This window comes from Haematobia irritans, chromosome 2, assembly GCF_050003625.1.
Source record: "Haematobia irritans isolate KBUSLIRL chromosome 2, ASM5000362v1, whole genome shotgun sequence".
Lineage (NCBI taxonomy): Eukaryota > Metazoa > Arthropoda > Insecta > Diptera > Muscidae > Haematobia > Haematobia irritans.
The window spans coordinates 124574087-124599367 of record NC_134398.1 but is presented as its reverse complement, the minus strand read 5'-3'; the positions used below and the strand labels follow the sequence as shown (position 1 = coordinate 124599367).

Genomic DNA, 25281 nt, shown 5'->3' with positions numbered 1-25281 from the left:
TATTTATGATTTGGCCCGGACGAACATACTGCTGTATATACTTGTTTTATTTTTTATTTTCTATAGAAACAAATGTTGACTTAATTTTCTATAGGAAAAAAATTTTCTATAGTAATAATATTTCGAATAATTTTTTTATAGAAATTAAATTTTGACAAAACATTCCATATAAATACAATAGTGACAAAATTTTCTATAAAAAACAGCTTTGACAATTTTTTCTGTCATATGTGTGTAGGTATATAGCCTTAAAATAAAATTAAATACAATAAATTAGAATTATTGTTCGAATTATTTCAAATAAATTGATATGGGGATTAAAATGGATCGATCCAGCCCATTTGCTAGTCTAACATTCTAGGAAACATAAAATTATAGCCGTAATTGGAAGTTGATTTTTATTTCCAATCGTGGTGTACATTGATCGAATGCATAACGCATTGGAAACTAATTTGCGTAAAAACTTTTTTAGTTACAAAAATGTGAAGTGTTTTAAAAAATTTGGTTTAGCCGTAGTCGGAGTCGAGCAAAATTTTTACGACACCGACTCCGACTCCAGCCAAATCTTCAGACTCCGACTCCAAGACTCCGACTCCACAGCCCTGCTTCCGAGAATCCCCACTCTGTGGAAAACAATCGTATACGACGTCCAAAACTCGTCGGAAAAGCGCCGTCACTATTGAGAAGTTTTACCACGCCAAGTTACTACAAAAAGGTTTCGCATGAGTGCAATTATTAGGTGCCTTTTTTAATAAATTTATAACGACGCCAAACAATCAGAAAAAGTGAATTTTAAGATAGTTGTAAAAGAATCATTGTGGTCAACTAAAACACGATTGTTTAGATGTTTATTTTTTGATTGAACATCTATAAAATCTCATAAATATAACATTTATACGACTATCACTTCACATTTAACATAATAAAAGAATGATGTTGAATTACAAGTAGCAAGTTACATGTTGCAGCGTCTATCAACCAGTGTTTTTATTCTCGATGGAGGCAGCGTGTCTGGAAAAATATCTGAAAAGCAATCACTTTGTTCCATTTGGAACGTCAAAAATTGGGCTTAAATTTACTTTAGTACAAGTGGTCCGATTGGGCCAGCGTGAAGACTTTTCGATTCTAAGCACAAAATGTAATATACCACTTTTTGGCGGAAAGACCTATTTTCGGAGTTACGGGCCCCTAAAGTTTTCATTATCATGTATATTGGATTTAGTATCCATCGCACATAATCATCCTAAAAGTAAAATATTTCGAATAACATGGACCCAGAGCGTTAGCCCACTTTAGACTCTGTCCATAGAAGAAAGTCTCAACCCCCGGCCGAAGGCCGGCCACCTTTCCACTTTGGGTTTGCGTTAGCCCACTTTGTACTCTGTCCATAGGAGAAAGTCTATGGACAGAGTACAGGACGGTATCTCGAAAACTACGCTCTTCCGACAAAATTTTTACTTAATATTTTCTGCTTAAAATGTACTATTTTTACCAAATACGCAAAAACGGAATTTTATTCATTTCATGAAAAATTGCTGTCAGAATTAACAAAAATTTTCCTTTATATTTTTGTTAATTCTGACAGCAAAAATACCGATTTTCAGATGTCTATATCTCGAAAACTAGGCTTTTCCGCCAAATTTTTTACTTACATTTTCGACTTAAAATCCCTTCTCCTCCACTCAAAAAAAAAATTTTGTTTATTTTTAACAACTTGTGCTAAACTAGATTTGTTCCAAAAATTGTTCACCAATATACCTTTCATAATTTTAAACAGAGTAACAATGTTTTCATTTCCCTTTGTATTTAAATAAATTATAATAAGCTAATTGCGCTCGGCGTTTTACGAAATATAAAATCTCTCTTCTAAGAATAATGTACTTTCATGTACATTTTGTACTTTTTGATAAGCTTCCCCCATCACAGTTGGCGGTTGTTGTAGTGCCATTTACGAGTCTGTTGTAGCGATGAGGATGAAATGGAACTTTGAAATGTTGGCAGGGTAGTTTTTCGGGATCCCGCAAAATCCCGGGATTCGAAAAAAAAAGATCCTGCGATTCGGGATTAATCCCGTTCCGAAAATCCCAGGATTTCGTGACGGGATTTATCCCGGATGACAGCCCTACACGTGAAGATTTGTGCCTCCCAACCAGAAAAAAACTAAAAGTCGTTTTGATTTTATGCCAACACGTCCCCGCAACACGCGAACATGGCTTTATACTAGCGGATTTGTCGCCGCAACGTGTTGCTTCGCAGGGTTTATCCGACCGTATAAGGTGCCCTTAAGTTTATCCGAACGACAGTGGTCGTGTCGAACATATCTCATATATTGGCCACATTATAGGTGAGTATTAAGTTCGAGTTTAGCCGCTAAAATCGCCATTCTTTCACGATTACTTTTCTTTAATAATACTTTTTAAGGAATATAAACTTTGCGAAAACTTGCTATAGGCTATTCCCCATCAAGTTATAATAAAATCTGCAACAAATATGTATAATTTTATACCTTTTTTTACTGATTTAGTTTTCACTTCAGTGAAAAAACTCGAACTTAATACCCACCTTATAAGTTAAGTCTGAAGGCATAATCGATACTGCTGCATGTTTATGGGATCGATAACACATTTACCGACTATTAATTAGTCATCAACGAATTGTCGTATTGATTGTACACAATGTAAGATTCTTTACAAACACAGATATTCCGTCCTTATAGTCTGTAAGACGCATTATACAGTACGTTCAAATAATTCGCCGTTCAGATTATAAGTATATCCGGACAAAATGTGTGTGTTTGTAAAGAATCTACAGAGTCGACGATAACATAAATATTGATAAATGGTGTATCGAGCACATTAGAAAGTTGTAGTATCGATTATGTCTTCGAACATAACTCATAGTCTAAACAGTATCTGGGATATGTCGCGAATAGTTGGACGCGGGCATTATCGTCCGGATACACTTATAGTGTGAACAACACATTAGATATACTTTAACAAAACAAATCTTTGCAATACTATGTTCACTCTATACTCAAATTACGCTTTTTTGACCTTTGAAATCTTGTTTTTGTGTTGAAAATCTCGAAAAAGTGAAATTCGTTAATTGAGTAAACTTAGCATAAGTGTGAATGAGGATTTGTTTTACCAGGCACTACCTTCGTGGGACTTGACACATTAAATACGTTTCACACAATTTATTTGGTATACAAATTTACTACACTTATTTCGGTTACTACTATTTTTAGCATCGCTGACGTCAAACTTCCAATTCAATCGTAGCATACACAATTCTGAATCTCCACAAATCTGTAAAAATAAAAAAAGTTCTGAAATTTTGTAATAAAATTCATAAAAAATAGTGAAATGCAAGAAGGCGAAGTTGATAATCTTGGAGAAAGTGAGAGATCCGGAGGAAATGACCGGGAAAGGAGCGATTTTAATATGCCTGAAGAAACAGACGCCTCAATAGCAATACAACAACAGCAGCAGTCAATGAATGAAGCCCCGACAGCACTAATAACGACAGACACAATGACTTCTCAGTCTACGTTGGCCACTGTGACTTCAGCGGTGCAGAGTACAAGTGCTGCAGGTATTGGAACTGCCAACGAAACTGGTGCAGTTGTCGCTTTAGACGCTGATAGCGTTGCGGATAAAGGCGACGACAGCGACGTGGCCGATGACGATGCAGACGATGAGGTAGGTGTATATGGTTTTGTGTGCGAAGGGGAATAGAGAAATATAGTAGACAATCTAACAACGTGCGAATCAATGTTTTGCAAACAATTCTGTTTTGTTATTCTCTTTCTAGACTAAGGAGAACTTTGAAGGCTTCAATGGAACAGGCCGCAATATTACTCTACAAACATTGATGAGCGCTAATGTATTACAGCCTGGTAAATCTGTTATGACCATTGAATATTTGGGCCAGAAATTTGTTGGCGATCTCTTACCTGATGGTAAGATAAAATCTCAAGAGACTGAAACGGTTTTCCTGACACCCAGTGCATGGGCAATGAGTTGTAAACGTATTATAAATCCCGAAAAGAAAAGTGGTTGTGGCTGGGCTTCTGTTCGTTACAAAGGCAAGAAATTGGATGCATTTAAGAATAGTTGGCTTAGAAAGTGTGCATTGCAAAAGGATTCTATATCGGAAGACATGGACATGGGTAAGTTTAAAACAACAAAATAAGTTCGTAAAAAGTTAAGAGGGGATTTTAGTTGTAGGTAATTTATTAACATTTTATAATCAGAAAGTCAATTTCGATATATGCATATATTCCGAATTTAGCTTTTGGAGAAATTAGAATTAATGATATATCTATTTTTTTTATTTAGCTGAAATGAAGATTCTGTTCTTTCGCCTTAGTTATGTCTTCCTATAAAAATTACGTTTTACATAATATTTGATAGAAAGTGTTTTATTTGATATTGACGTTGTTTTTTATGAAATTCGTCAATTCTGCTATTAATACCGGACAAGTGGGACATATGGTGTGTGCATGCCTGATCTTATTTGGGTCCTCCGGTGCTATCGGCAATGGTTGGACTTCGGGAACTGGATTTAATTTTTATGTGTTCACAGTTTCCCCTACTGTATCCTCACGAAAACTTTTCATAACCTGTCTAATATGTGCAACGTTAGATCTTGCTATTTAGATTATGTATAGTGGCAGCCCATTATTTCGGTCTCGCATTGTCTATTCTATATACCCATCAATTAGTATTCTATGTTTAGCTCAATGGACAGCGGACTAAGTTTTTATAGCAAATGGAGATCGATTTTGCGCAGAAACCTCTTAGAGAAACTTTGAAAAACTCAAAAATATCACTAGTATTACTGAGAAGGGCTAATCCATCGCTGAAGAAAATATCGGCGTTTTGTATAATTTGTGATTGTAACGCATAAGTTGGAATATTGCGGTACTGCTTGACCATATAGTGAGTGACCATGGTTTGGTGACAGATTTTTCACATATCTTGCAGTGAACGTTCAATGGGGTAGATTTTTAACAGTTCACAAGAGTCGTCAATAAAAAGTCCGGATGTTAGAATCAATTGCAAAACACAAAATATCTATGCCCTCAGGAAAGTTTGGAGTAGATGATAGTTAGCGGTTGAACAATGACTGATACATCGCCCTTCGACTGGCGTCTGCCCTTGTGATTCAGCGCCCATCATTTTCGTTCTCGCTGGTAGAAAAGTCTTTTCTATTTCTTCTCATAGAAGACATACGCAAAGCGTCCAAGGTGGCAACCATGGATGCCTTAGTGCTCTTGATGACATCAGTAAACCACTTAGAGAAACTTTGAAAAACTCAAAAATATCACTAGCATTATTGAGAAGGGTTAATCCATATCGGCGTTTTGTAGAATTTGTGATTGTAACGTGTTGTACTTTTATGTTAAATAAAAGACTATAATTGTTAATGTTAACAATATAAAGCAAAGTGTTTATTCTTATTCTTCTTAACAATGGTAAAACTATACAATAATAGAAACGCTGAAAAACGCGGTTGAACGTGTTGCTTTGTGCGCGTCAGTTTTTGCTTTATTGCTATCCTTGTCTAGCAATTTCAGTATTATCGCTGTTGCGAATTATTATGTTTATGATTGCAGGGTTACCCCCTAACATCTCCCTCTTTAGATTTGAAGCGGAGACCGCGATACTGGTTCCACTGGCTGTCTTCTGGATACTATACGTTGAGGAGCCCAGTTTGGTGAAGATGGTGGTGTAGCAAAGTCTTCATTCTGATGAGTAGGTGTAATTTTGAATTCATCCAGTAGAAAGTCTAGAGGTAATCCTGTCGAAGTGGTTTCATCGCATGAAATATCTGCGGTTCTTGTTCGAAGTTGGTCGGCGTGTGCTCTGACGAGTATCTTTTTGTCTCCAACGTCGATGAGTGCATTATAGATTACTTTACCAATTCTTTCTATGATTTCTCCAGGAACCCAGTAGCTCTTGTTGCCCTTGAAGTTTTTGGCGTAGACTAGATCGCCATGGTCGAAAGATCTAGGTCGTGTACCATGTTTCTTGTTATATTGCTCCTCCATTTCCTTGTTAAATTTTGGTTCCTTTGGAGCTGGTCTTATAATGACGTCAAAGACAGTTCTCATCTTTCTACCAATAAAAGATTCCGCTGGAGTTCTGGAATTTGAAGTATTGGGGTTTGGAGTGGAACGATATACTTCCAAGAATGTTTGAAGTGCTGCTGTGGTATTCTCTTCCCCTTCCATCTTTTTCAATGCTCGCTTAAGCGTGTCGACGAATCGTTCAGCTTGCCCGTTGGAGCTTGGGTGGAATCGCACTGTCCTTGTGTGTAAGATCGCTCTTTCCTTGCACCATGTTTGAAATTGCTCAGAACAAAATTGAGTGCCATTGTCTGATACGATTTGTTCTGGGTTACCAAACAGAGTAGTTTTATTGTTGCGATTGCAGTCATGGTTTGTGTCTCATATATTACTGGATATTTTGAGTATGAGTCAATAATCACCAAGTAATATTTGCCTTTTACAGGTCCAGCATAATCGATGTGTATCCTCTCAAGCGGGTGGGATGTGACTGGCCATGAACAGAGATTGGTTTTAACCGGACTTTTTGCCGCCTTTTGACAGTTTTGGCACTTACGAACATATTCCTCAATCTGTCTGTCGATGTTCGGCCAGTACACGTAACTCCGTGCAATCGATTTGCTCCTTTCAGCACACAAGTGTCCTCGGTGCAGTTGTTTGAGAATTTTCTGATGAAAAATACCGGGTACTACGACTCGGGTGTTGAACATAAGACATCCGTCTATCATTGAGAGTGATTCCTTACGGTTGAAGAAAGGAAGAACGGAAGCGTTCATTGTCTTACTATTTTCGGGCCAACCATTTTGCATGTACTTGATGACTTGTTGCAAAACGTTGTCTTTTTTGGTAGTATTTACTATCATTTCGTGTGATATTGTTAGAGTTGACATGCTCTCGCTCAATTCGTGTTGTATGTCCTTCTCGAGTGATATTGAAGCGACAATGTAATCATCAGGTGGTTTCTCGTGATTCGAGATTAGCCTTGAAAGAACATCTGCGTGACCAAAATCCTTTGTGTTGGTGTATGTGATTTTAAAATCATACGCAAGTAGAATTAGTGCCCAACGTTGTAGTCGGTTTGCGGTGTATACAGGGATTCCCTTTTTGGAACCAAATATAGTTAGTAAAGGCTTGTGATCGGTATGTAGCGTGAACCTGCGTCCGAATAACATTTTGTGGAATCTTTGCACTGCGAAGATTAACGCTAAGCCCTCCTTTTCTATTTGGCTGTAATTCCTCTCTGCTTGTGTGAGGGATCTTGAAACGTGATATATCGCCTTCATACCGCCGTTTGGGAATGTGTGGTAAATTACTGCTCCAATACCGTGTGAAGAAGCGTCGGCCGCGACGTGTATCGGTAATTCCGGGTTGTAATGCGTTAAAAGAAGAGGCGATGAGAGAATCTTCTTAAACTCATCCAATGACGCTTGACAATCTGGGGTCCATTGAAATGGTGTATCCTTTTTCAATAGGTCATCTAGAGGCTTGCGTAAATTTCTCATGTTGCTGACAAATTTACCGTAATGGTTGATAGAACCCAGAAGGCTTCGAACTTCTGATATATTTTGAGGTACCTTTAGGTTTCGAACGGCGTCGATTTTGTTCGGATCGGGTCGAATGCCCTCTTTGCTGATGACTTGTCCGAGGTACGTTATTTGGTTTTTGAAAAATTGGCATTTTTCAAACTTGAGCTTGAAACCAAATTCTTGAATTTTCTGTAAAAGCGAATTCAAATTAGTAATATGATCAGAAATTGACTTACTGGCAAGCATAATGTCGTCTATGTATGCTTTTGCTCCATCTATGCCGTTGCAAAGTTGGTCCATTATCCTCTGAAATGCCCCTGGAGCCGATTTGATGCCGGGCGTCAAGCGGTTGAATCTATACAGACCCTTGTGGGTGTTGATAGTAAGAAGCTCTTTACTATCGTCGTCAACTTCCACTTGAAGGTAGGCGTCTGATAGGTCAAGATGACTAAAAATTGTTGCTGTATGGCAATCGGAGAGTATTTCATCTGGCGTTGGTAACGGATATTGATTAGACTCAACGATTGAATTTAGTCCAGTTGAGTAATCTGCACAAATTCTAATTTTCCCGTTCCGTTTACTCACTACTATTGGTGCTGCATACCTTGACGTGTCTACTGGTGTAATTATGTCGGCTTTTTCAAGTCTTTCCAGTTCATTTTCGATTTCTACTCTTGCCGCATATGGGACTGGTCGCTTTGGCACAAAAATTTCTTTTGCATTGGGCAGTAATTGGATTCTAACTTGTGTTTTTGTACAAAGTCCGAGACTAGAATTGTCGAATACAGATTGATAGTTAGATTTTAATGCCGCTATTTCATCGTCAAGAGAAATTTGACGACACCAGATCGAAATTGGTTTGTCCCATAGTTCAAATGCTTGTATCCAATCGATACCCATGATATTGAGTTGATCTACATCTGTGATGTAGCACTGCAAACGTTTTGTTGTGTTGTTCATGGTGACATTTACGTTGAACTTAGCTAGAAGTTTAATGTTGTTTGTGTTGGCGTCACTAGCGCTGTCAGTGGTGGTATGAGCTTCGGGTTTGCCGATATTTTTCCATGTTGACTCAGAAATCATGGAGATATCTGATGCTGTGTCTATTTGCAGTTTCACGGGCTTGTCGTTGAAATGTACAGTGACATACTTACGAAGCTCCTTGAAGTTTAGTTGTTTTGTTGTGAAAACTGCCGTTGTGCGAAAATTGTTTTTGGACTTTTTGTTGTTTTTCTGCTTGGTTCCACTATGAGACGGTTTTGTTGTACTGCCAGTTCTTGCACTTGTGCAGTAGTTGTCCTTGTGTCCAGTTTGGTGACATCTGGTACATCTGTGATCTCGATAGGGACAGAATTTAACGTAATGTAAATCTCCACAAAACCAACAGGGTGTCTTTGGTGTTCGGTCTGCATGCTTAGGATCGCTTTTTGCCTTCGTAACAGCACAAATTACCTTTTGTTGATTTTCGATCAAAGAGTTGTCTGCTTTCAGGTCTAAGATCCTTTGTGTTGCATCCACCAATTTGTCCAAATTCATGCCGTCGGTTTCTTCATCGAGCATTTTGAGAAGACGTATCCTGATTTCATTGTCTTTACTGGACTTGAGACCAAGTACGAAAATAAGACACTTGAATTGATTGGGTTGCAATTCGTTCATTTTGAAAAGTTCGCATTGCAAGTTCACGCGACTTGCGTACTCTCTGAAGTCTTCGTTGTCTGCTTTCGCCAGCTGTAGACATCTGTAGCGCTGTGCAACTTGTGTTTCAGTTTTACCAAAAAGTTTTGTTAGACGATCGACTGTGTCCTTCAGTAGCATTTCTGTGGGTTTCTTTGGCAGAACGTAGTTTGTGAAGCGTTCGTGGACTTGGTTTGACATTTTTCTCCAGAGAAGAGCCACTTTGTCATGGTCTTCCAAAGAGCTTGCTTCCCTTTCGAACACATGTTCGAAACGGTTGTACCATGTCTGGAATGTGAGACCACTTTCTGGTTCATAGACGAACTCTGTCATTGAGTGTGCCAATGACTCCATAAGTGCGGCTTTAGATGAGCCTGAATTTGTTTGGGAAACTGCAGTGGATGTGGATGACTCCTTCCCTTTGATTAGTTCTGCGAGTTTCTCGAGCAACTGTGTTTGTGCGTTCATAGCTTTTTGTTGTTCAGCCAAAATTCTTACAATTTTGTCGTCGGACATTTTGCTTATAAGAATTTCACAATAACTTGAATAAAATTAGAAAAAATTTTATTGCTCCGTCCTCGTCGCCACAAATGTTGTACTTTTATGTTAAATAAAAGACTATAATTGTTAATGTTAACAATATAAAGCAAAGTGTTTATTCTTATTCTTCTTAACAATGGTAAAACTATACAATAATAGAAACGCTGAAAAACGCGGTTGAACGTGTTGCTTTGTGCGCGTCAGTTTTTGCTTTATTGCTATCCTTGTCTAGCAATTTCAGTATTATCGCTGTTGCGAATTATTATGTTTATGATTGCAGGGTTACCCCCTAACATAACGCATAAGTTGGAGTATTGCGGTACTGCTTGATACCATATAGTGAGTGAGCTGGTAGTTTGGTGATAGATTTTTCACATATTTTGCAGTGAAATTAGGCGAACGTTCAACGAGATAGATATTTAACAGATTACAGGAGTCGCCAATAAAAAGCCTGGATGCTAGAATCGATTGAAAAACACAAAATATCTATGCCCTCAGGAAAGTTTGGAGTAGATGATAGTTAGCGGTTGAACAATGACTGATACATCGCCCTTCGACTGGCGTCTGCCCTTGTAATTCAGCGCCCATCCTTTTCGTTCACGCTGGTAGAGAAGTCTTTCCTATTTCTTCTCATAGAAGACAGACAAAGTGTCCAAGGTGGCAACCATGGAGGCCTTAGTGCTCTTGATGACATCGGTAACATCGGATGAGATAAATTGTAGTTTGTCTTGGAGACCAAGGATGCGACGAATGGCTCTTCTAATTGATTTATCACTATCGGAATAACCCTTGAAGTACTGTTTAAAAACTATTGCGCTTGAATCATATTTTCCCACCCGCAATAGTTCGAGAGGGCTCTTACTGTAGTCCACAACATTTCTCTATCGGCTTCTAACTTACATTGCGTTCATGTTAGAAATTTCTAGATTAATTTCTTGGTATCTAGGTTCAGCAGGTTTATTGAGTCCCGATGGTTCTGATGGGAAATTAGGTCTAATCATGCAAATCGACCGGGGGAACTTGAAGCAATCGTTTGTCATGTTGATGATGTTCTCAAAACTTCCTCTGGACAGCATTGAATTTTTTCAGTAAGCTTTACCGATGATTATATAACAATGCCCTTTTATATTTTTGAATACTTTTAGGCGGTACATGTGTCTGCCTGATGCTATCTTAGGCCGAATGTAAAATGTCAGTTAAATAAGGGTTATAAACATGCAAATTATCCAAATTATATATTGCGTGCGAAATTAAAGATTCTGTGAAAACAACATCGTTGATCGATTTTTCCATATTTTTAATACGACACTATATTTCAAAACTAAACAGGTGGTCCGTAATATTAATGACAATGATATATAAACAATGTTTAAACAAATTATAAAATAAACATTTTCAGTCTACTATAACAAAGTTAAACATGTATTTATAAACAACCATTATTTTTCAAATTTTTCAGATGCAGATAAGAAATGTGATTCACCATTATCGGTGGTAAAACGTACCGTATTTCAACACAATACCATTACAAATCGTAATGTTATGCAGTGAGTTTAAAATAGATTTCACCAATTTGAGTTTTCACATATTCTTCATTGAAAACAATTTCCATTTCTTTATTCATTTATTAAACAGTGATGCAAATATGCTCATCGAAGCAGTACCCTTCACTTCGGTTGGGAAATTACAACCATTCCTTTTAACCATTAACTCTTCTGCTTTGCTTTTGGCTGATTTTCATTGTCATTTAACAATGCATGAAGTATGTGGATACCTTGGTGGAACATGGGATATTAATTCACATAGTGAGTATAGAGTTAAAACATTTTCCCCTTTGAAATTAACTAAGAACTTTATTTTTGTATTAGCATTGGCTATCACAAAGGCATATCCTTGCCGTAATACACGATTTGATCGTTCAAAGGCAGCCGATATTGAACGTGATATACAAAAGAATATGCTTAAGGATCAGCTTTTGTTGGTGGGTTGGTATCATTCACATCCTAAATTTCAAGCTGAGCCCACTTTACGTGATTGCGATGCTCAGTTGGATTATCAAATCAAAATGAGGGGAGCTTCAGATGCTACCTATACACCTTGTGTATCCTTGATTATATGTAAGTTGGCATATTGTATTCCTTGCTTTCAAAGTACCTAAGTTTACGGGGTTTATTCTCTTTTGTAGCTCCTTACTTCGATGAGAATCCCACTTTGGAATCAGTCGTAAAATCTATTTGGGTTTTACCCCCCAACGAGAATAAGCAAGCTCTGGAATATGGTCGCCCCATGCTAATGCAATACTCTGTGCTACCCGATAAAGAGGTCCCCGAAGAAGTTCGTTCGGAAATACAATCTTGTGTTGACTATTATTCTCTATTTCGCAATGAGGTGGTCCGTTTCCAGAATATTTACAGCGACGATGTTACCTTCATCGAGAAATTGAAGAATACGTTGTATCCCAAATTCCCAATGAAACAGAATGATAAGGCCTTGTGGAATTGGATTTGTGCAGTATTGGGTTGTGAGCAAGAGGATGATTTCATTCCTCCAAAGACAATAAAAATAATTGACGTAAAAGAAGAAACTCCAAAGTTGCCAGCAGATGGAAAGACCGACTTGAAAGGTGATGAAGAGGTTAAGTCTGATGAAACATTGGCTAAGCAGATAAGTGCAGCTGAAGAAGCTTTGAGAGTGGCAGAGGAACAACAACAGCAGGCCGAACAAAAAGCCAGCGAACTAAAAGTCCTTTCACTGCAAGAACAATTGTGTTTACCATCGGGATTGAATATGAATCCTGTACGTATGTTATCGCCTTTGGCTACACCGAATCCCACAGCAAGTGTGCCTCCTGCAGCGCCAACCAGCACATCGGTTATTCCTCCCATCATTCCTCCCTTAACGCAACCACCGACACCGGTTGTTACAACTGTTCCAGCATCGGCTTTAATGCCACCTATGCCACCTGCAATTCCTACCATACCCCCGGTGGCGGTGACTAATTTGCCCGCTGCCTCACCAAGAGATAGCCCCATAACAATACCATCTAATTCGGCATCTCCAGCTAAATTTGAATTGCCTGTGAGGGCTTCGCCTTCACCAGCCAAGTCGGATACTTCCTCGCACACCTCCAGAACCCGGAATTCGCCAGCACCTAGTCCTGGTAAATTTAGTATTAGCGATATAGCACGGAACAGTCCCAGTATAACGCCCACTAATAAGTTTGATCCCTCCACCGGAGGATTGGTTCCACCATCAGCGTCATCGTCTTCGGTTACGCACAATTTGCCAACTGCCAATGATTTGATGGCAGCTAGTTTGGCCCAATTGGCCGGGCAATTGCCTCCCAACTTCCTACAGAGTGACTTGGCTGCTTTGTTCCAACAGCGCAAGGAATATGGCAATACATCACTAAATCAATTGGCAGCCGCTGCAGCTAAAGTGGGTGGTGGGGGGCAATCGAACCAAGGCAAATCGCAAAATAGTTCGTCATCATCAGCAGTATCTACTGCAGCTGCTGCGAGTGGTATGCCTGATTTTTCGGATCCCAATGTTGCAGCCGCTGTAGCAGCCTACTCTCAACAATTCAATATGCCACGCCTACAAGATATGTTGCCGCAAGCCCCTGCTCCCACGCCGGCTCCTGCCCCCAGCAAGTCGAAGTCAGAGAGATCTTCAAAGTCGTCGTCTTCATCGTCTTCGTCGTCGTCATCATCGAACAGCTCTAATTCGTATAAGACCAAACTGATGAAAGAATTGGATGAATTCAAAAATGACCCCCTTAAGATGTCTGAACTTATACGTTCTCCTGAATATGCAGCTCTTTTATTGCAACAGGCCGAGGCTCTGGGAGCTACTACCTTGGGTACTTTGGGATTTGGGGCTGATTTCAGTTATTTGGCTGGTGCCGCTGGTTTGACACCCTCCTCATCGCAGTCGAGCAAAAGTAAAAATTCCTCAGCAGCAGCTGCGGCAGCTAATGCAGCAGCGGCTTCGGCTGCAGCTCTTTCAGCTGACTACAACAATCTTCTGCAGTCTTATTCTTACTTGCAACAACAGTCGAAAACAAACGATTTGAATGCGTTCCTGCAACAGCAGATGACCGCTGCTGCCGCAGCTGCTGCTATAAGCGTACCGCCCGCAGTCTCACCGAGCTCAAAGAAACAACAGCAACAACAACAGCAACAGCAGCAGCAACAAATGCATGCCGACTATACCACTTTATTGCAAACGTACTCGAAACTTTTCGATCCAACAAATCAATTCTCAGCACTCACCGGAAAAGGTGGTCCAACACCTCATGAGCTTTCGGCTCTACTCACAGCTGGTATGACAGGTGCTGGTGGTCCTTCGACTTCGTCTTCTTCTTCGGCTAAGCAAAAACATAAGGAAGCCCAGCAGCAATTGTCTCAACAGACTGATATGCTAAACCAATTACTGCAGTCGGAGAAACAACAGTCCGATTTGAATGCCTTGCTGTATCATCAAAATAAGGCAGCTGCTGATTTGAATGCCCTCTTTGCACAACCCACATCAGCCCCACCATCATCGAATACACCCTCATCTTCGAAATCGGGTGGAGGTTCTGGACCCAATTCGACTGGAGCTCCATCCCCCTTAACCGATCCCGCTGCGGCGTACTACAATGCATTGGCCCAAGAAAAAATGCAAGACTATGCCGCTTTCTTCCAACAACATCAACAGCAGCCGGGCAAATTTGGTATTCCCGACCCATTGGCCAAGTCTACTTTGGCAGCCAATAATCTCTTTATGTCGCCATCAGCTTTGCTGAAAATACAACAAGAATCTCTGAATGCCATGATGATGAAACCACCCAAGTCAACAAGTTCTTCATCGCGCAATCGTGAATCGTCAGCCTCACCGGCCTTGGAACGTTTAACACCAACCAAATCGGTTGTTAGCGGTGGCTCCTCCAATGCTGGAGGAGGAAAATACAATTTCAGTGCAGTCGATTTAGCCATATCAAGTGTACCATCGAATACTCCTTCACCGGCACCCTCGGATGGTAGTAACTCTTCCTCCCATCGTCGTCCATCGAATACACCACCCGTAGACTTAACACGACTCTATGGGGAATTGGCACCCCACGGTTCTTTGGCTGCATTGAGTGCTGGTTTGGGTGCTGCTGGTCTAGCGGGGGTGGGCACAAAAAAACGTATGGAGTTCTCCTCAATAGCAGATTTGGCCGCACCACCACCTGCTAAAATTCCTAAGACTGGCGATGATGTTTTGAATCTATCGAACGAATAGGACTACCGCAGCCATGTCCTCTTCGCTAATTTGTACAACTCTTAAGATTTTAATTAGTATTATTCGCAATAATTTTTAAAACGAAAAGGGGTGCTGTGCTAAATTCTAAATTGCAGAGAGTTATGATTGGCATGCATCCCTCTTCGCACGGAAATAAATCGAAATACCTACTTGTAGTAGTTTTTAGCGTATTATATTGTGTCGTCTTAGTATTCCCATGTTTAAGATATTTTCAAAGCTTTTTGCCTTTTTTGTTTCCATTTCCTTTTTTGGCTTTTAAAGCTATTCATCATGACCCACCATTAACACTACGACCATGAAGAGAAATCTATTGAAAATTCAATATTCGTTTATAGTTTTTTGTGTAAACAAATTTTATGTTTTGGAAAATATTTTTAATATTTTTAAATTTTAAGTAGACAACCAACTACTTGCTCGATTTTTCCCTTTCTTTTGCTTTTAAGTAACGATGGTGAGATAATATTACGGAACACATATACATCCATTCATATATTTTGTTTATTATTCTATATATTTCTTTTTATATTTTTAATTATAAATTATTCTTAGAAGAGAGCAATGAACTATAAATATACTTTACTCTAAACAAAAACACTGTGATTTTTTCTCTTTTTTCTGTGATAAATTTTCCCTGAATTTAGTCTTATTGTGAACTTCCTGAGGTTGTTGTTTTTGTAGCCCCTGGAATTTTATGTATGAACAAATAAGGGGAAAAAACGAAAGACAAAGGAAATTACAAGCGTTAGCCATTCAAGCTTCTACATTTGGTTCGAGGAAGCGAGCTGATGAGCCTAGAGTGAGGTAGATGTCAGGTCTGTTGGTTTCCCACATCACGCAAAGAGTTGTAACTTAATGGGAACGTCCCCGATTTGGGCAAACATCGTTAATTGCTGGGTTCGGAAGTGAGATGTAACTGTTTACCGATGTGGTCTCTCTAGACAGCCGTTTCTCGTCATCGCCGACAAGTGGAGGTCTTCAACCCACCCGTCTGAACAGCTGGCGTTTGCATGGATTCCAATGTTGTCCTTATTACTTCATCACTGACATCGCCAATAATAATAAATCTTTTCTGAAGTAGAAGTGGATGGGTTTGGCTCGTTCAGATTGTACCCTCCTGCATGTGGCATGGTTTTGCCCCGCCCGGAATTTTTTTAGGAGCTGGTAGGTGAAGAGGTCACAGTGTTATTCCATCGGGAGAAGTTGTTGTTGTTGTAATGGTGTGTTGTGTTATTTTGTATTGCGCATTCGGTACATCAGCTTATATCCAGATAAAGGAACTATGCGAAAAGTCTGGTATGGTTGACCGTAAGGAATGGCTTCAATTGGTCATGAAATAAAATTTTCTATAAAAATAAGGATTCGACAAAATTTTCTATAGAAATAGAATTTTGACAAAATTTTCTATAGAAATAAAATTATGACAAAATTTTCTTTAGAAATAAAATTTTAAGAAAATTTTCTATAGAAATAAAATTTTGAGAAAATTTTCTATAGGAGTAAAATTTTGAGAAAATTTTCTACAGAAATAAAATTTTGAGAAAATTTTCTATAGTAATAATATTTTGAGAACATTTTCTATAGAAATAAAATTTTGAGAAAATTTTCTATAGAAATAATATTTTGAGAACATTTTCTATAGAAATAGAATATTGAAAACATTTTCTTTAGAAATAAAATTTTGAGAAAATTTTCTATAGAAATAAAATTTTGAGAAATTTTTCTATAGAAATAAAATAAAAAATAAAAATTTTAGACAAACATTTGAAATTCGACACATTTACAATTCGGCAGACTGTACAGTACCATGGTCCGGGGTTTCCCTCTATTCGGATTGGACCAACATATATATATGCACCCCCTCCAACACAAAAAGACGGACGAAACAAGATGTACACTTATGTAGCAGCCGCTGGCCGATCAGTAAGAATCATCGGGTCAATCCGGCGCAAAGAACCCAACGCCGTGACTGAGGTCATTGCTGTCGTCGTCAAGTGCACTGGAAAAGGTGACACTTTATCTTTCCTATTTGCATGGATGCTGTAACTCAGAAACCTGTTTTTTGATGTAAATGTAATGTAAATTCAAGTATTTCAATGATTTTATTCATCAATCTTTGTTTTACTGATTATTTATTTTTTTTAATTGCGACGGCACAGATGTTTTTTCACAGATTTCTTAATAAGGGGAACCTAAACCGGTTCTCTATCAAAAAGTGTTTTTAGTTACTTTTGTATTAAAAAATCATTTTAAAAAAAGTAGGAAAAGACTAAAATCGAACGGAATCCATTTTAATATACCACATTAAATTTTATGAAAATCGGTGAAAAATCCAACATCTAAATCGCAAGGAGGAAATAGATGTCAGATCAGAGTATAACATATATTATTGGAGTTTGGGACATATAAGTGCGTTAGACTTCCATGATGAAGTTGCCAGGACGATCCAATAGTGCCTCTAGTGGAGAATTGTGGCAAAACTCAACCAACTCTCATTCCTTTTCATCCGTTATAAACCGTTAGTGGAAATTTCCGCTACCCATAAGAAATGCATTGCTATATATCTACTAATGAAAATTCCGTGAGGCGTTATTATCGATTTTTGCTTTTTAAAAAGAAAAAATAATTCTTTCCTCCGAAACGAAATTTTTGACCAACGAAGTTTTCTTTTTTTGGTAAAATTATCGCTTTAAGCAAGTTAATCTTTGTTTATAGTAATCTTTGCCACCTTTGTCTCCAAAGAATTTAGCCTGCAAAATGCAACTTTAAGAGCAAAATAAAACACCATTGCTCTACAATTTTGTAACTCAGAAAAGAAATATATACCTGCACTCTAATATCCTTAAAAACTCCTACCTGCGATCGGCAAATATTTTGTTCGCTGTTATTACTTGATTTGATAAATATTAAGATTTTTGGGCAAATACAAAACATATTCTTGTTATAATTACAGCAATCTTTGAATACTTTCTCTTTTTCTACAGACTTTTCTTCTATGTCTATTAAAAAAATATTTTTGGGTGTCCAAAAGAACTTTTTTCGGTTCTTGGAAATCCTTTGCGCAACATTAAAAATCCAATATCGGCAGTTGGAATACAATTTAGTTAAAATTTTCTAAAATGAACCTACAATTTAGGTCCTGGTGGGTTCACTACTTATTGCCTGATTTCGTGTATTTTTGTTTGTTTGTTCAAAATATGACAAACAAGGACTGGTATTTTTCAGCAGAATTTTTGCTGTTTTAGCAAATTTTTCTGCTGTGACAAATTTCTTTGTAAAAAATGTAAGCAAAAATGGTAGATATATGACCAATTGATACTATTAATTATTATGATTGATTTTTGTTATAATTAAAAACTTGTTCAAGCAGTTATTTTTTAATTGAATAGTTTTGAAAATTCGATTAAAATTTTAATTGGAAATATTTTGGTGAATGTGTATTTCTCCCAAAGGAAAACTGCTAAAACATGTAACTTATTTGCTGTTATTACTGACATTTTCTTTCGATTGTTAGGAAAATACTATACCATAATAGTGTTGAAAGGAATAGACCAGAGCTTCCCCACCAAACCTAAAACAAATTTTGTTTACCCAAACGAACAGAAGAAAATATTTACAAAACCTTAAAATATGATTAACAATGATTAAATAATTGGTACTATTACTAATAAAGTACATCTTAAATCAGCTTCAACATGAATGCAAGACCGATATTTTGACTTTATGTCTAGAAGTGACGAAAATTGTATCAACATTTTTAAAATGTGTGAAAACAAAAGTGGATACTGGTTCCGATATTTTAGCAAGAAATTTAGCAGTTGCAAATAAAGGTAGTGAACGACTAATAATAGCCGACAAATATGAACGAGAATTCAACATGGTTTCTTCGAATTTGGCGGTTATAAATTTAAAAAAAATCTTTTCAAAATTTATAAATCTTTGATGAATTTTCAGCACAAAAGCAATGGCACGCCAAATTGTTTTGTATTTAGATTAGCAACTTTACATTCAATTTGTAATTAGGTAGCAAAAGATCTGCTGAAAAATGAAAAGCATTCGTTGTACACTAAACCAGCAAACTACCTACTGGCCGTATTCGGTACTCCCAAAGAAAAAATATCTTCCTCCGGGACGAAATTTTAGACAAACGAAATTCCCTCTTTCTAATCTAAAAACAATATTTTGATCCAAAGATTTTCGCCGTCACTTAAGGAGTTTGGTATTGAGTTCGAGCAAAAGATGTGGCTTCTTTTAAATAAAGTATTTTCTTAAAGAGCAAATAAACCCAAATTTGTTACAAGTGTTGCAACGATTTTATCTAATTATTATACCCTTCACCATAGGATGGGGGTATATTAACTTTGTCATTCCGTTTGTAACACATCGAAATATTGCTCTAAGACCCCGTAAAGTATATATATTCTGGGTCGTGGTGAAATTCTGAGTCGATCTGAGAATGTCCGTCCGTCCGTCTGTTGAAATCACGCTAACTTCCGAACGAAACAAGCTATCGACTTGAAACTTGGCACGAGTAGTTGTTAATGATGTAGGTCAGTTGGTATTGCAAATGGGCCATATCGGTCCACTTTTACGTATAGCCCCATATAAACGGACCCCCAAATTTGGCTTGCAGACCCTCTAAGAGAAGCAAATTTCATCCGATCCGGCTGAAATTTGGTACATGGTGTTGGTATACGTTCTTTAATAACCATGCAAAAATTGGTACATATCGGTACATAATTATATATAGCCCCCAGATAAACCGATCCCCCGATTTGACCTCCGGAGCCCCTTGGAAGAGCAAAATTCATCCGATTCGGTTGACATTTGGTACGTGGTGTTAGTATATGGTATCCAACAACCATGCAGGAATTGGTTCATATCAGTCCATAATTATATATAGCCCCATATAAACCGATCCCCAGATTTGACTTTCGGTGCCTTTTGGAGAAGCAAAATTCATCCGATCTGGTTGAAATTTGGTACGTGGTGGTAGTATATGATATTTAACAACCATGCCAAAAGTGGTCCATATCAGTCCATAATCATATATAGCCCCCATATAAACCGATCCCGAGATTTGGTTTTGGAGCCTCTTGGAGGAGCAAATTTCATCCGAGTCAGTTGAAATTTGGTACATTGTGTTAGTATATGGCCGTTAACAACCATGCCTAACTAGGTCCATATCGGTCTGTAGTTATATATAGCCCTCAGATAAATCGATACCCAATCACACAAAAATTGGTCCATATCACGTTCATATTTCAATTCTGGCTCCCTACGTACCGTGCAAAAGTCCATATCGATTCGTAATTATTTGTAGACTTAGCTACATACCTTTTTTGTCTAATATATACCACGTATGGACTAACTCATAATTTAGAAAACGTTTTTAGATACCACAACCCAAGTAATTCGACTGTGGATGACAGTCTTTCGTAGAAGTTTCTACGCAATCCATGGTGGAGGGTACATAAGATTCGGCCTGGCCGAACTGACGGCCATGTATACTTGTTTTTATTTAACAGGTTGGCTGATAAGTCCCCGGTCTGACACATAGATGGCGTCGCTAGTATTAAATGCATATTATTTTTGTATAGTACCAACCTTCAAATGATTCGTGTCAAAATGTGACGTCTGTAAGTCAATTAGTTTGTGAGATAGAGCGTCTTTTGTGAAGAAACTTTCGTTGTTGTGAAAAAATGGAAAAAAAGGAATTTCGTGTTTTGATAAAATACTGTTTTCTGAGGGGAAAAAATGCGGCGGAAGCAAAAACTTGGCTTGATAATGAGTTTCCGGACTCTGCCCCAGGGAAATCAGCAATAATTGATTGGTATGCAAAATTCAAGCGTGGTGAAATGAGCACGGAGAACGGTGAACGAAAACATAAAAAAAATCCACAAAATGATTTTGAATGACCGTAAAATGAAGTTGATCGAGATAGCAGAGACCTTAAAGATATCAAAGGAATGTGTTGGTCATATCATTCATCAATATTTGGATATGCGGAAGCTCTGTGCAAAATGGGTGCCGCGAGAGCTCACATTTGACCAAAAACAACAACGTGTTGATGGTTCTGAGCGTTGTTTGCAGCTGGTAACTCGTAATACACCCGAGTTTTTCCGTCGATATGTGACAATGGATGAAACTTGGCTCCATCACTACACTCCTGAGTCCAATCGACAGTCGGCTGAGTGGACAGCGACCGGTGAACCGTCTCCGAAGCGTGGAAAGACTCAAAAGTCCGCTGGCAAAGTAATGGCCTCTGTTTTTTGGGATGCGCATGGAATAATTTTTATCGATTATCTTGAGAAGGGAAAAACCATCAACAGTAACTATTATATGGCGTTATTGGAGCGTTTGAAGGTCGAAATCGCGGCAAAACGGCCCCATATGAAGAAGAAAAAAGTGTTGTTCCACCAAGACAACGCACCGTGCCACAAGTCATTGAAAACGATGGCAAAAATTCATGAATTGGGCTTCGAATTGCTTCCCCACCCACCGTATTCTCCAGATCAGGCCCCAGCGACTTTTTCTTGTTCTCAGACCACAAAAGGATGCTCGCAGGGAAAAAATTTGGCTGCAATGAAGAGGTGATCGGCGAAACGGAGGCCTATTTTGAGGCAAAACCGAAGGTCGTTATAATCGTTGTATCGCTCTTGAAGGGAACTATGTTGAATAATAAAAACGAATTTTGACAAAAAAAAATGTGTTTTTCTTTGTTAGACCGGGGACTTATCAGCCAACCTATTACTTCAAGAGAAGTTTGTTTTAGCATCAAAAGAAAACTTAGTTTGTCTAAAATTTCGTTCCTTACGGATCCAATTCATCAAATTTTCATTCTCTTATTGCGATATATTAATAAAACTATTCACGTAAAAATAAATTCCTGTTTAAAAATCAATATTATAAGTTATGCTTAATTTTTTTCTTAAGGTATGTACTATGTTTAAAGACGATTTCTTTAAATAAAAACTGTGTTTCTTTACTATAAGGGAAATTTGCCTTACTTCAAAGACATATGACTTAACCGGAAGCACGCACATTTCTAAGATTCGTATCCTAAATTTAATGAAAAAAAAATTCTCTTAATTAAAATTTCATTATTTTAAATAAATTTGTGGTTAATATTATGTAAATTGCTTATTCTAAAATTTAGATTACACAATCTTTCAATATTTTTTCCGTGCATGAAGTATTTACTTTGAGATCAATTAAACCGAATTAATAACAAATGATTCAACGATTGTCTCTAATTGTTTTTAAAGCGTTAGAAGAAATCTTCGCTTGTCTAAAATTTCGTTTCTCGGAAAAGAAAATTCTTTTTTCAGTTTACCTTTAAAAATTTTATGAATTTTTACCTAGATCAAATTGGCTTAATTTAACAATTGGACTATCTTCATCGTTTAGAAAAATAGGATAGACTACTACACAATCGAAAAATTTCTAAAATATGACTGAAGTAGGAATTAATCAAATGGTGTATTACAACTTTGTATTTAATCAATTCCGTTAATAAATGGAAGAGACTTCCAGAACGAATTCCTTTGTAACCAAAAACCAAGTGGTTCTATGGATCACAATTGAAAACAGTCCAATCTTTAATCCACTCCGATTCGAAAATACTGAAATTAAATTGCACATTACATTCGGAAGAATAGTTTGCTCTAAGGAAATTATATCAGGATTTATAAATTAAAATTTAGACAATTTAGTTCATAAGAATATCCTTTGACAACTTCAATGTTGCATATCGCTCCTTAAACACAAAAGTCACACATTTCAAAAAATATTTTTGTTTTGCATAAAATGGCTTTTAAACGATAAAACTTTCATGTTTCGCTAAAACAGCCGTATAACTATGATCAAAACACCCGTAAATACACACACGCACACATAAAAAAATAGTTTTTAAAATATTATAAAATAAATAAAATTATTTTTAAAAATGACTCTTTTGTATTGAAGGAGCAATATGAGCATCCACAATAACACTTTAATTTTGCTTTTATTCGCAATATGACAATAACTGGCAAATCCGAATTCGACTAAGTTATTCCAATTTATTATCCATTATTCGGCTGCTGTTATTTGTCGACTGTTTTCTATGAGTGTATCTGTGATATGTGATTTCTACTGTTTGCAAAGTTTGCTTAACAATCAAACACAAATTGAGACAAATTTCTTTGAGTGTAAGATTTAATTGTTCTTATTGAAACGTTTTACCAATGTACCAAGCAAATCTTTGCCACATATTTAAAGGAGAATTTTCAGGTTATTTAAAATAATGGGGTTATTTTTATTCTGCCAAAAAATTTCAAGCTCCAGTTTCGTGGGACAAGGACGCAAATCCAAATTATAATTTCTTTTTTTTTTTGGTTATTCAATGACTAGGATAAAACAACATTGCTTTTGCTCTTGAATTCCATAAAGCACAGGTGTTGTTTTTTCATTTTTTTTTGATTTCACGATGATGCATCCATCAAACCCACCACATCCAGTTGGATTCAATATTTAAATCATTACGAAAGAAACTTGCCGGTGTTTTTCAGCCTTTACCTTTTACCGTGAGCGCCGGCATCGGTGTTGTCGTTGAGAGATAAAACTTGAAACTCGTTAAATATGCAACGGAATTCAAATTGAATTTTAGTTGTTCTTAAACTAGATAACTTGAATGTGTTTATTTGTTTTTCACTTTGCCTTTTTGTTTTGTGGGTAGAAATTATTTAAGTAGTGCCGGAGAATACGGTGGTATCTATTGTCCCACAATCGGTTTTATAGGCCCTCTTGTCAGCAACCGCATTTGTTGATATTCTCTCGATTTGATATTCAAATGAGATTGGTTACCAGTTATTGTAAAACATTTTCTAGATTAAAACGCCACTTGTAGTTACACTCGAGAAAATAAATAATATTATAAAAAAAGAATGGCTAACTAACCGTAATATATTGTCGGAAAATAGGTTTGCTTTAGCTAAACCTCTGGGAATTGAGAACCTCATGTTTGGAAATTATTATTTTTAAAAATTCTGGCAAATTTTATATCTTCAAATTGTAAATTATATCAATTAAATACACCTGAAAAAGGAAAGAGAGAAAGAAAATTTAGGTTTATTTTAGAAAAATTAAATAAGAATCGTGTTTGTTCTGTTATACATATTATCGCTTTCGTGAGGTGTCACATCTACACGGTGTTCTGCACAAAAAAAAAAATAAAAAATCCTGAAAGTGTAATGTGTATTTATATATTTAGTCGATTTTATTAAGCAAAAACACTTTCTAATGGCACGAAATACGATTTAAAAAAAAAACATCTAAAAATTGAACAAAAATTTCTTATGACTGGTGTATATTTTAGGGGTGGTTTTTACTTTTTATTCCACAGTCTACTGTAATTTTATCCGAAAAATAGGATTAGTTTGGAGTTTCCTATCAGAAATCTGATAGTGTTCTCACGTGTTAGTCAGAACACCTAACTGTTTGTGAGATGTAAAGAATGTGTGTTGTGTGGTGTACAGTGTGGTGAGACCAAGAACAGGCATGAACATTTTACTAATTGCAACGTTAATACTTTTTTGTCAAATTGATTAAAATTTAAATATGAAAATGAAATGAATTGAATAAAATTTATTAAAAATAATACATGTTTTACATTGGTTAAGAATGTATCATATTTTGAAGGAAAAAATGCCGTTAAAATGTTTTTAACACCATTATAAGTTCTAGCGATACACAATTGAAATAAATTTATTTATTTAAGAAAAGTATGAGAACAATTTAAGTAAAATGTACTCATTTTTTTTTAATATGAACTACTTCGAATTTAGTATAATTTAGTATAGTTCATTTGTATAAAACTTGTTTTTAATTTTATCCAATGTTTTTTTTTATTTTTATTGATTTTTTGTTCTCATTTTTTGCGATATTTAGTTGTTCACTTAAAACTTCCTTCAAAGAACTTTATCGGAAGTGGAAAATAAATGGATACACTGAAAAAACAGTGAACCCACCAGGAAGAAAACTTTCGGTTAATTGTAGAAAATTTTTAATATTTGTAGAAAATTTTAACTAAACAGTATTAGAAACGTTGGCATCACGCCGATTTTATAAAAATAAGTAAATATTTTTCGACAAATTCAAGAAAATTTATTAGACATAACTAATTTTTTTCACTTGTTAAAG

The 25281-nt window shown here is 36.8% G+C and overlaps 1 protein-coding gene across 1 annotated transcript; it reads left to right on the top strand.

Annotated features, from left to right (window-relative positions):
- The first annotated feature begins 3253 nt into the window (after positions 1-3253).
- Positions 3254-15694, top strand: LOC142226203 (MPN domain-containing protein CG4751). The gene is made up of 6 exons (XM_075296089.1): positions 3254-3701; positions 3814-4171; positions 11273-11360; positions 11449-11618; positions 11682-11930; positions 11999-15694. The coding sequence occupies exons 1-6, from the start codon at positions 3366-3368 to the stop codon at positions 15079-15081; spliced, it is 4284 nt and encodes a 1427-aa protein (XP_075152204.1). The 5' UTR covers positions 3254-3365; the 3' UTR covers positions 15082-15694.
- Positions 15695-25281: the final 9587 nt, after the last annotated feature.

Coding starts and splice junctions, on each gene's coding strand:
- LOC142226203 (XM_075296089.1), top strand. CDS start 3,366: ATGCAAGAAGGCGAAGTTGATAATCTTGGAGAAAGTGAGAGATCCGGA. Junction 4,172..11,272: donor ATCGGAAGACATGGACATGG/GTAAGTTTAAAA, acceptor CAAATTTTTCAG/ATGCAGATAAGAAATGTGAT. Junction 11,361..11,448: donor ACAAATCGTAATGTTATGCA/GTGAGTTTAAAA, acceptor TTTATTAAACAG/TGATGCAAATATGCTCATCG.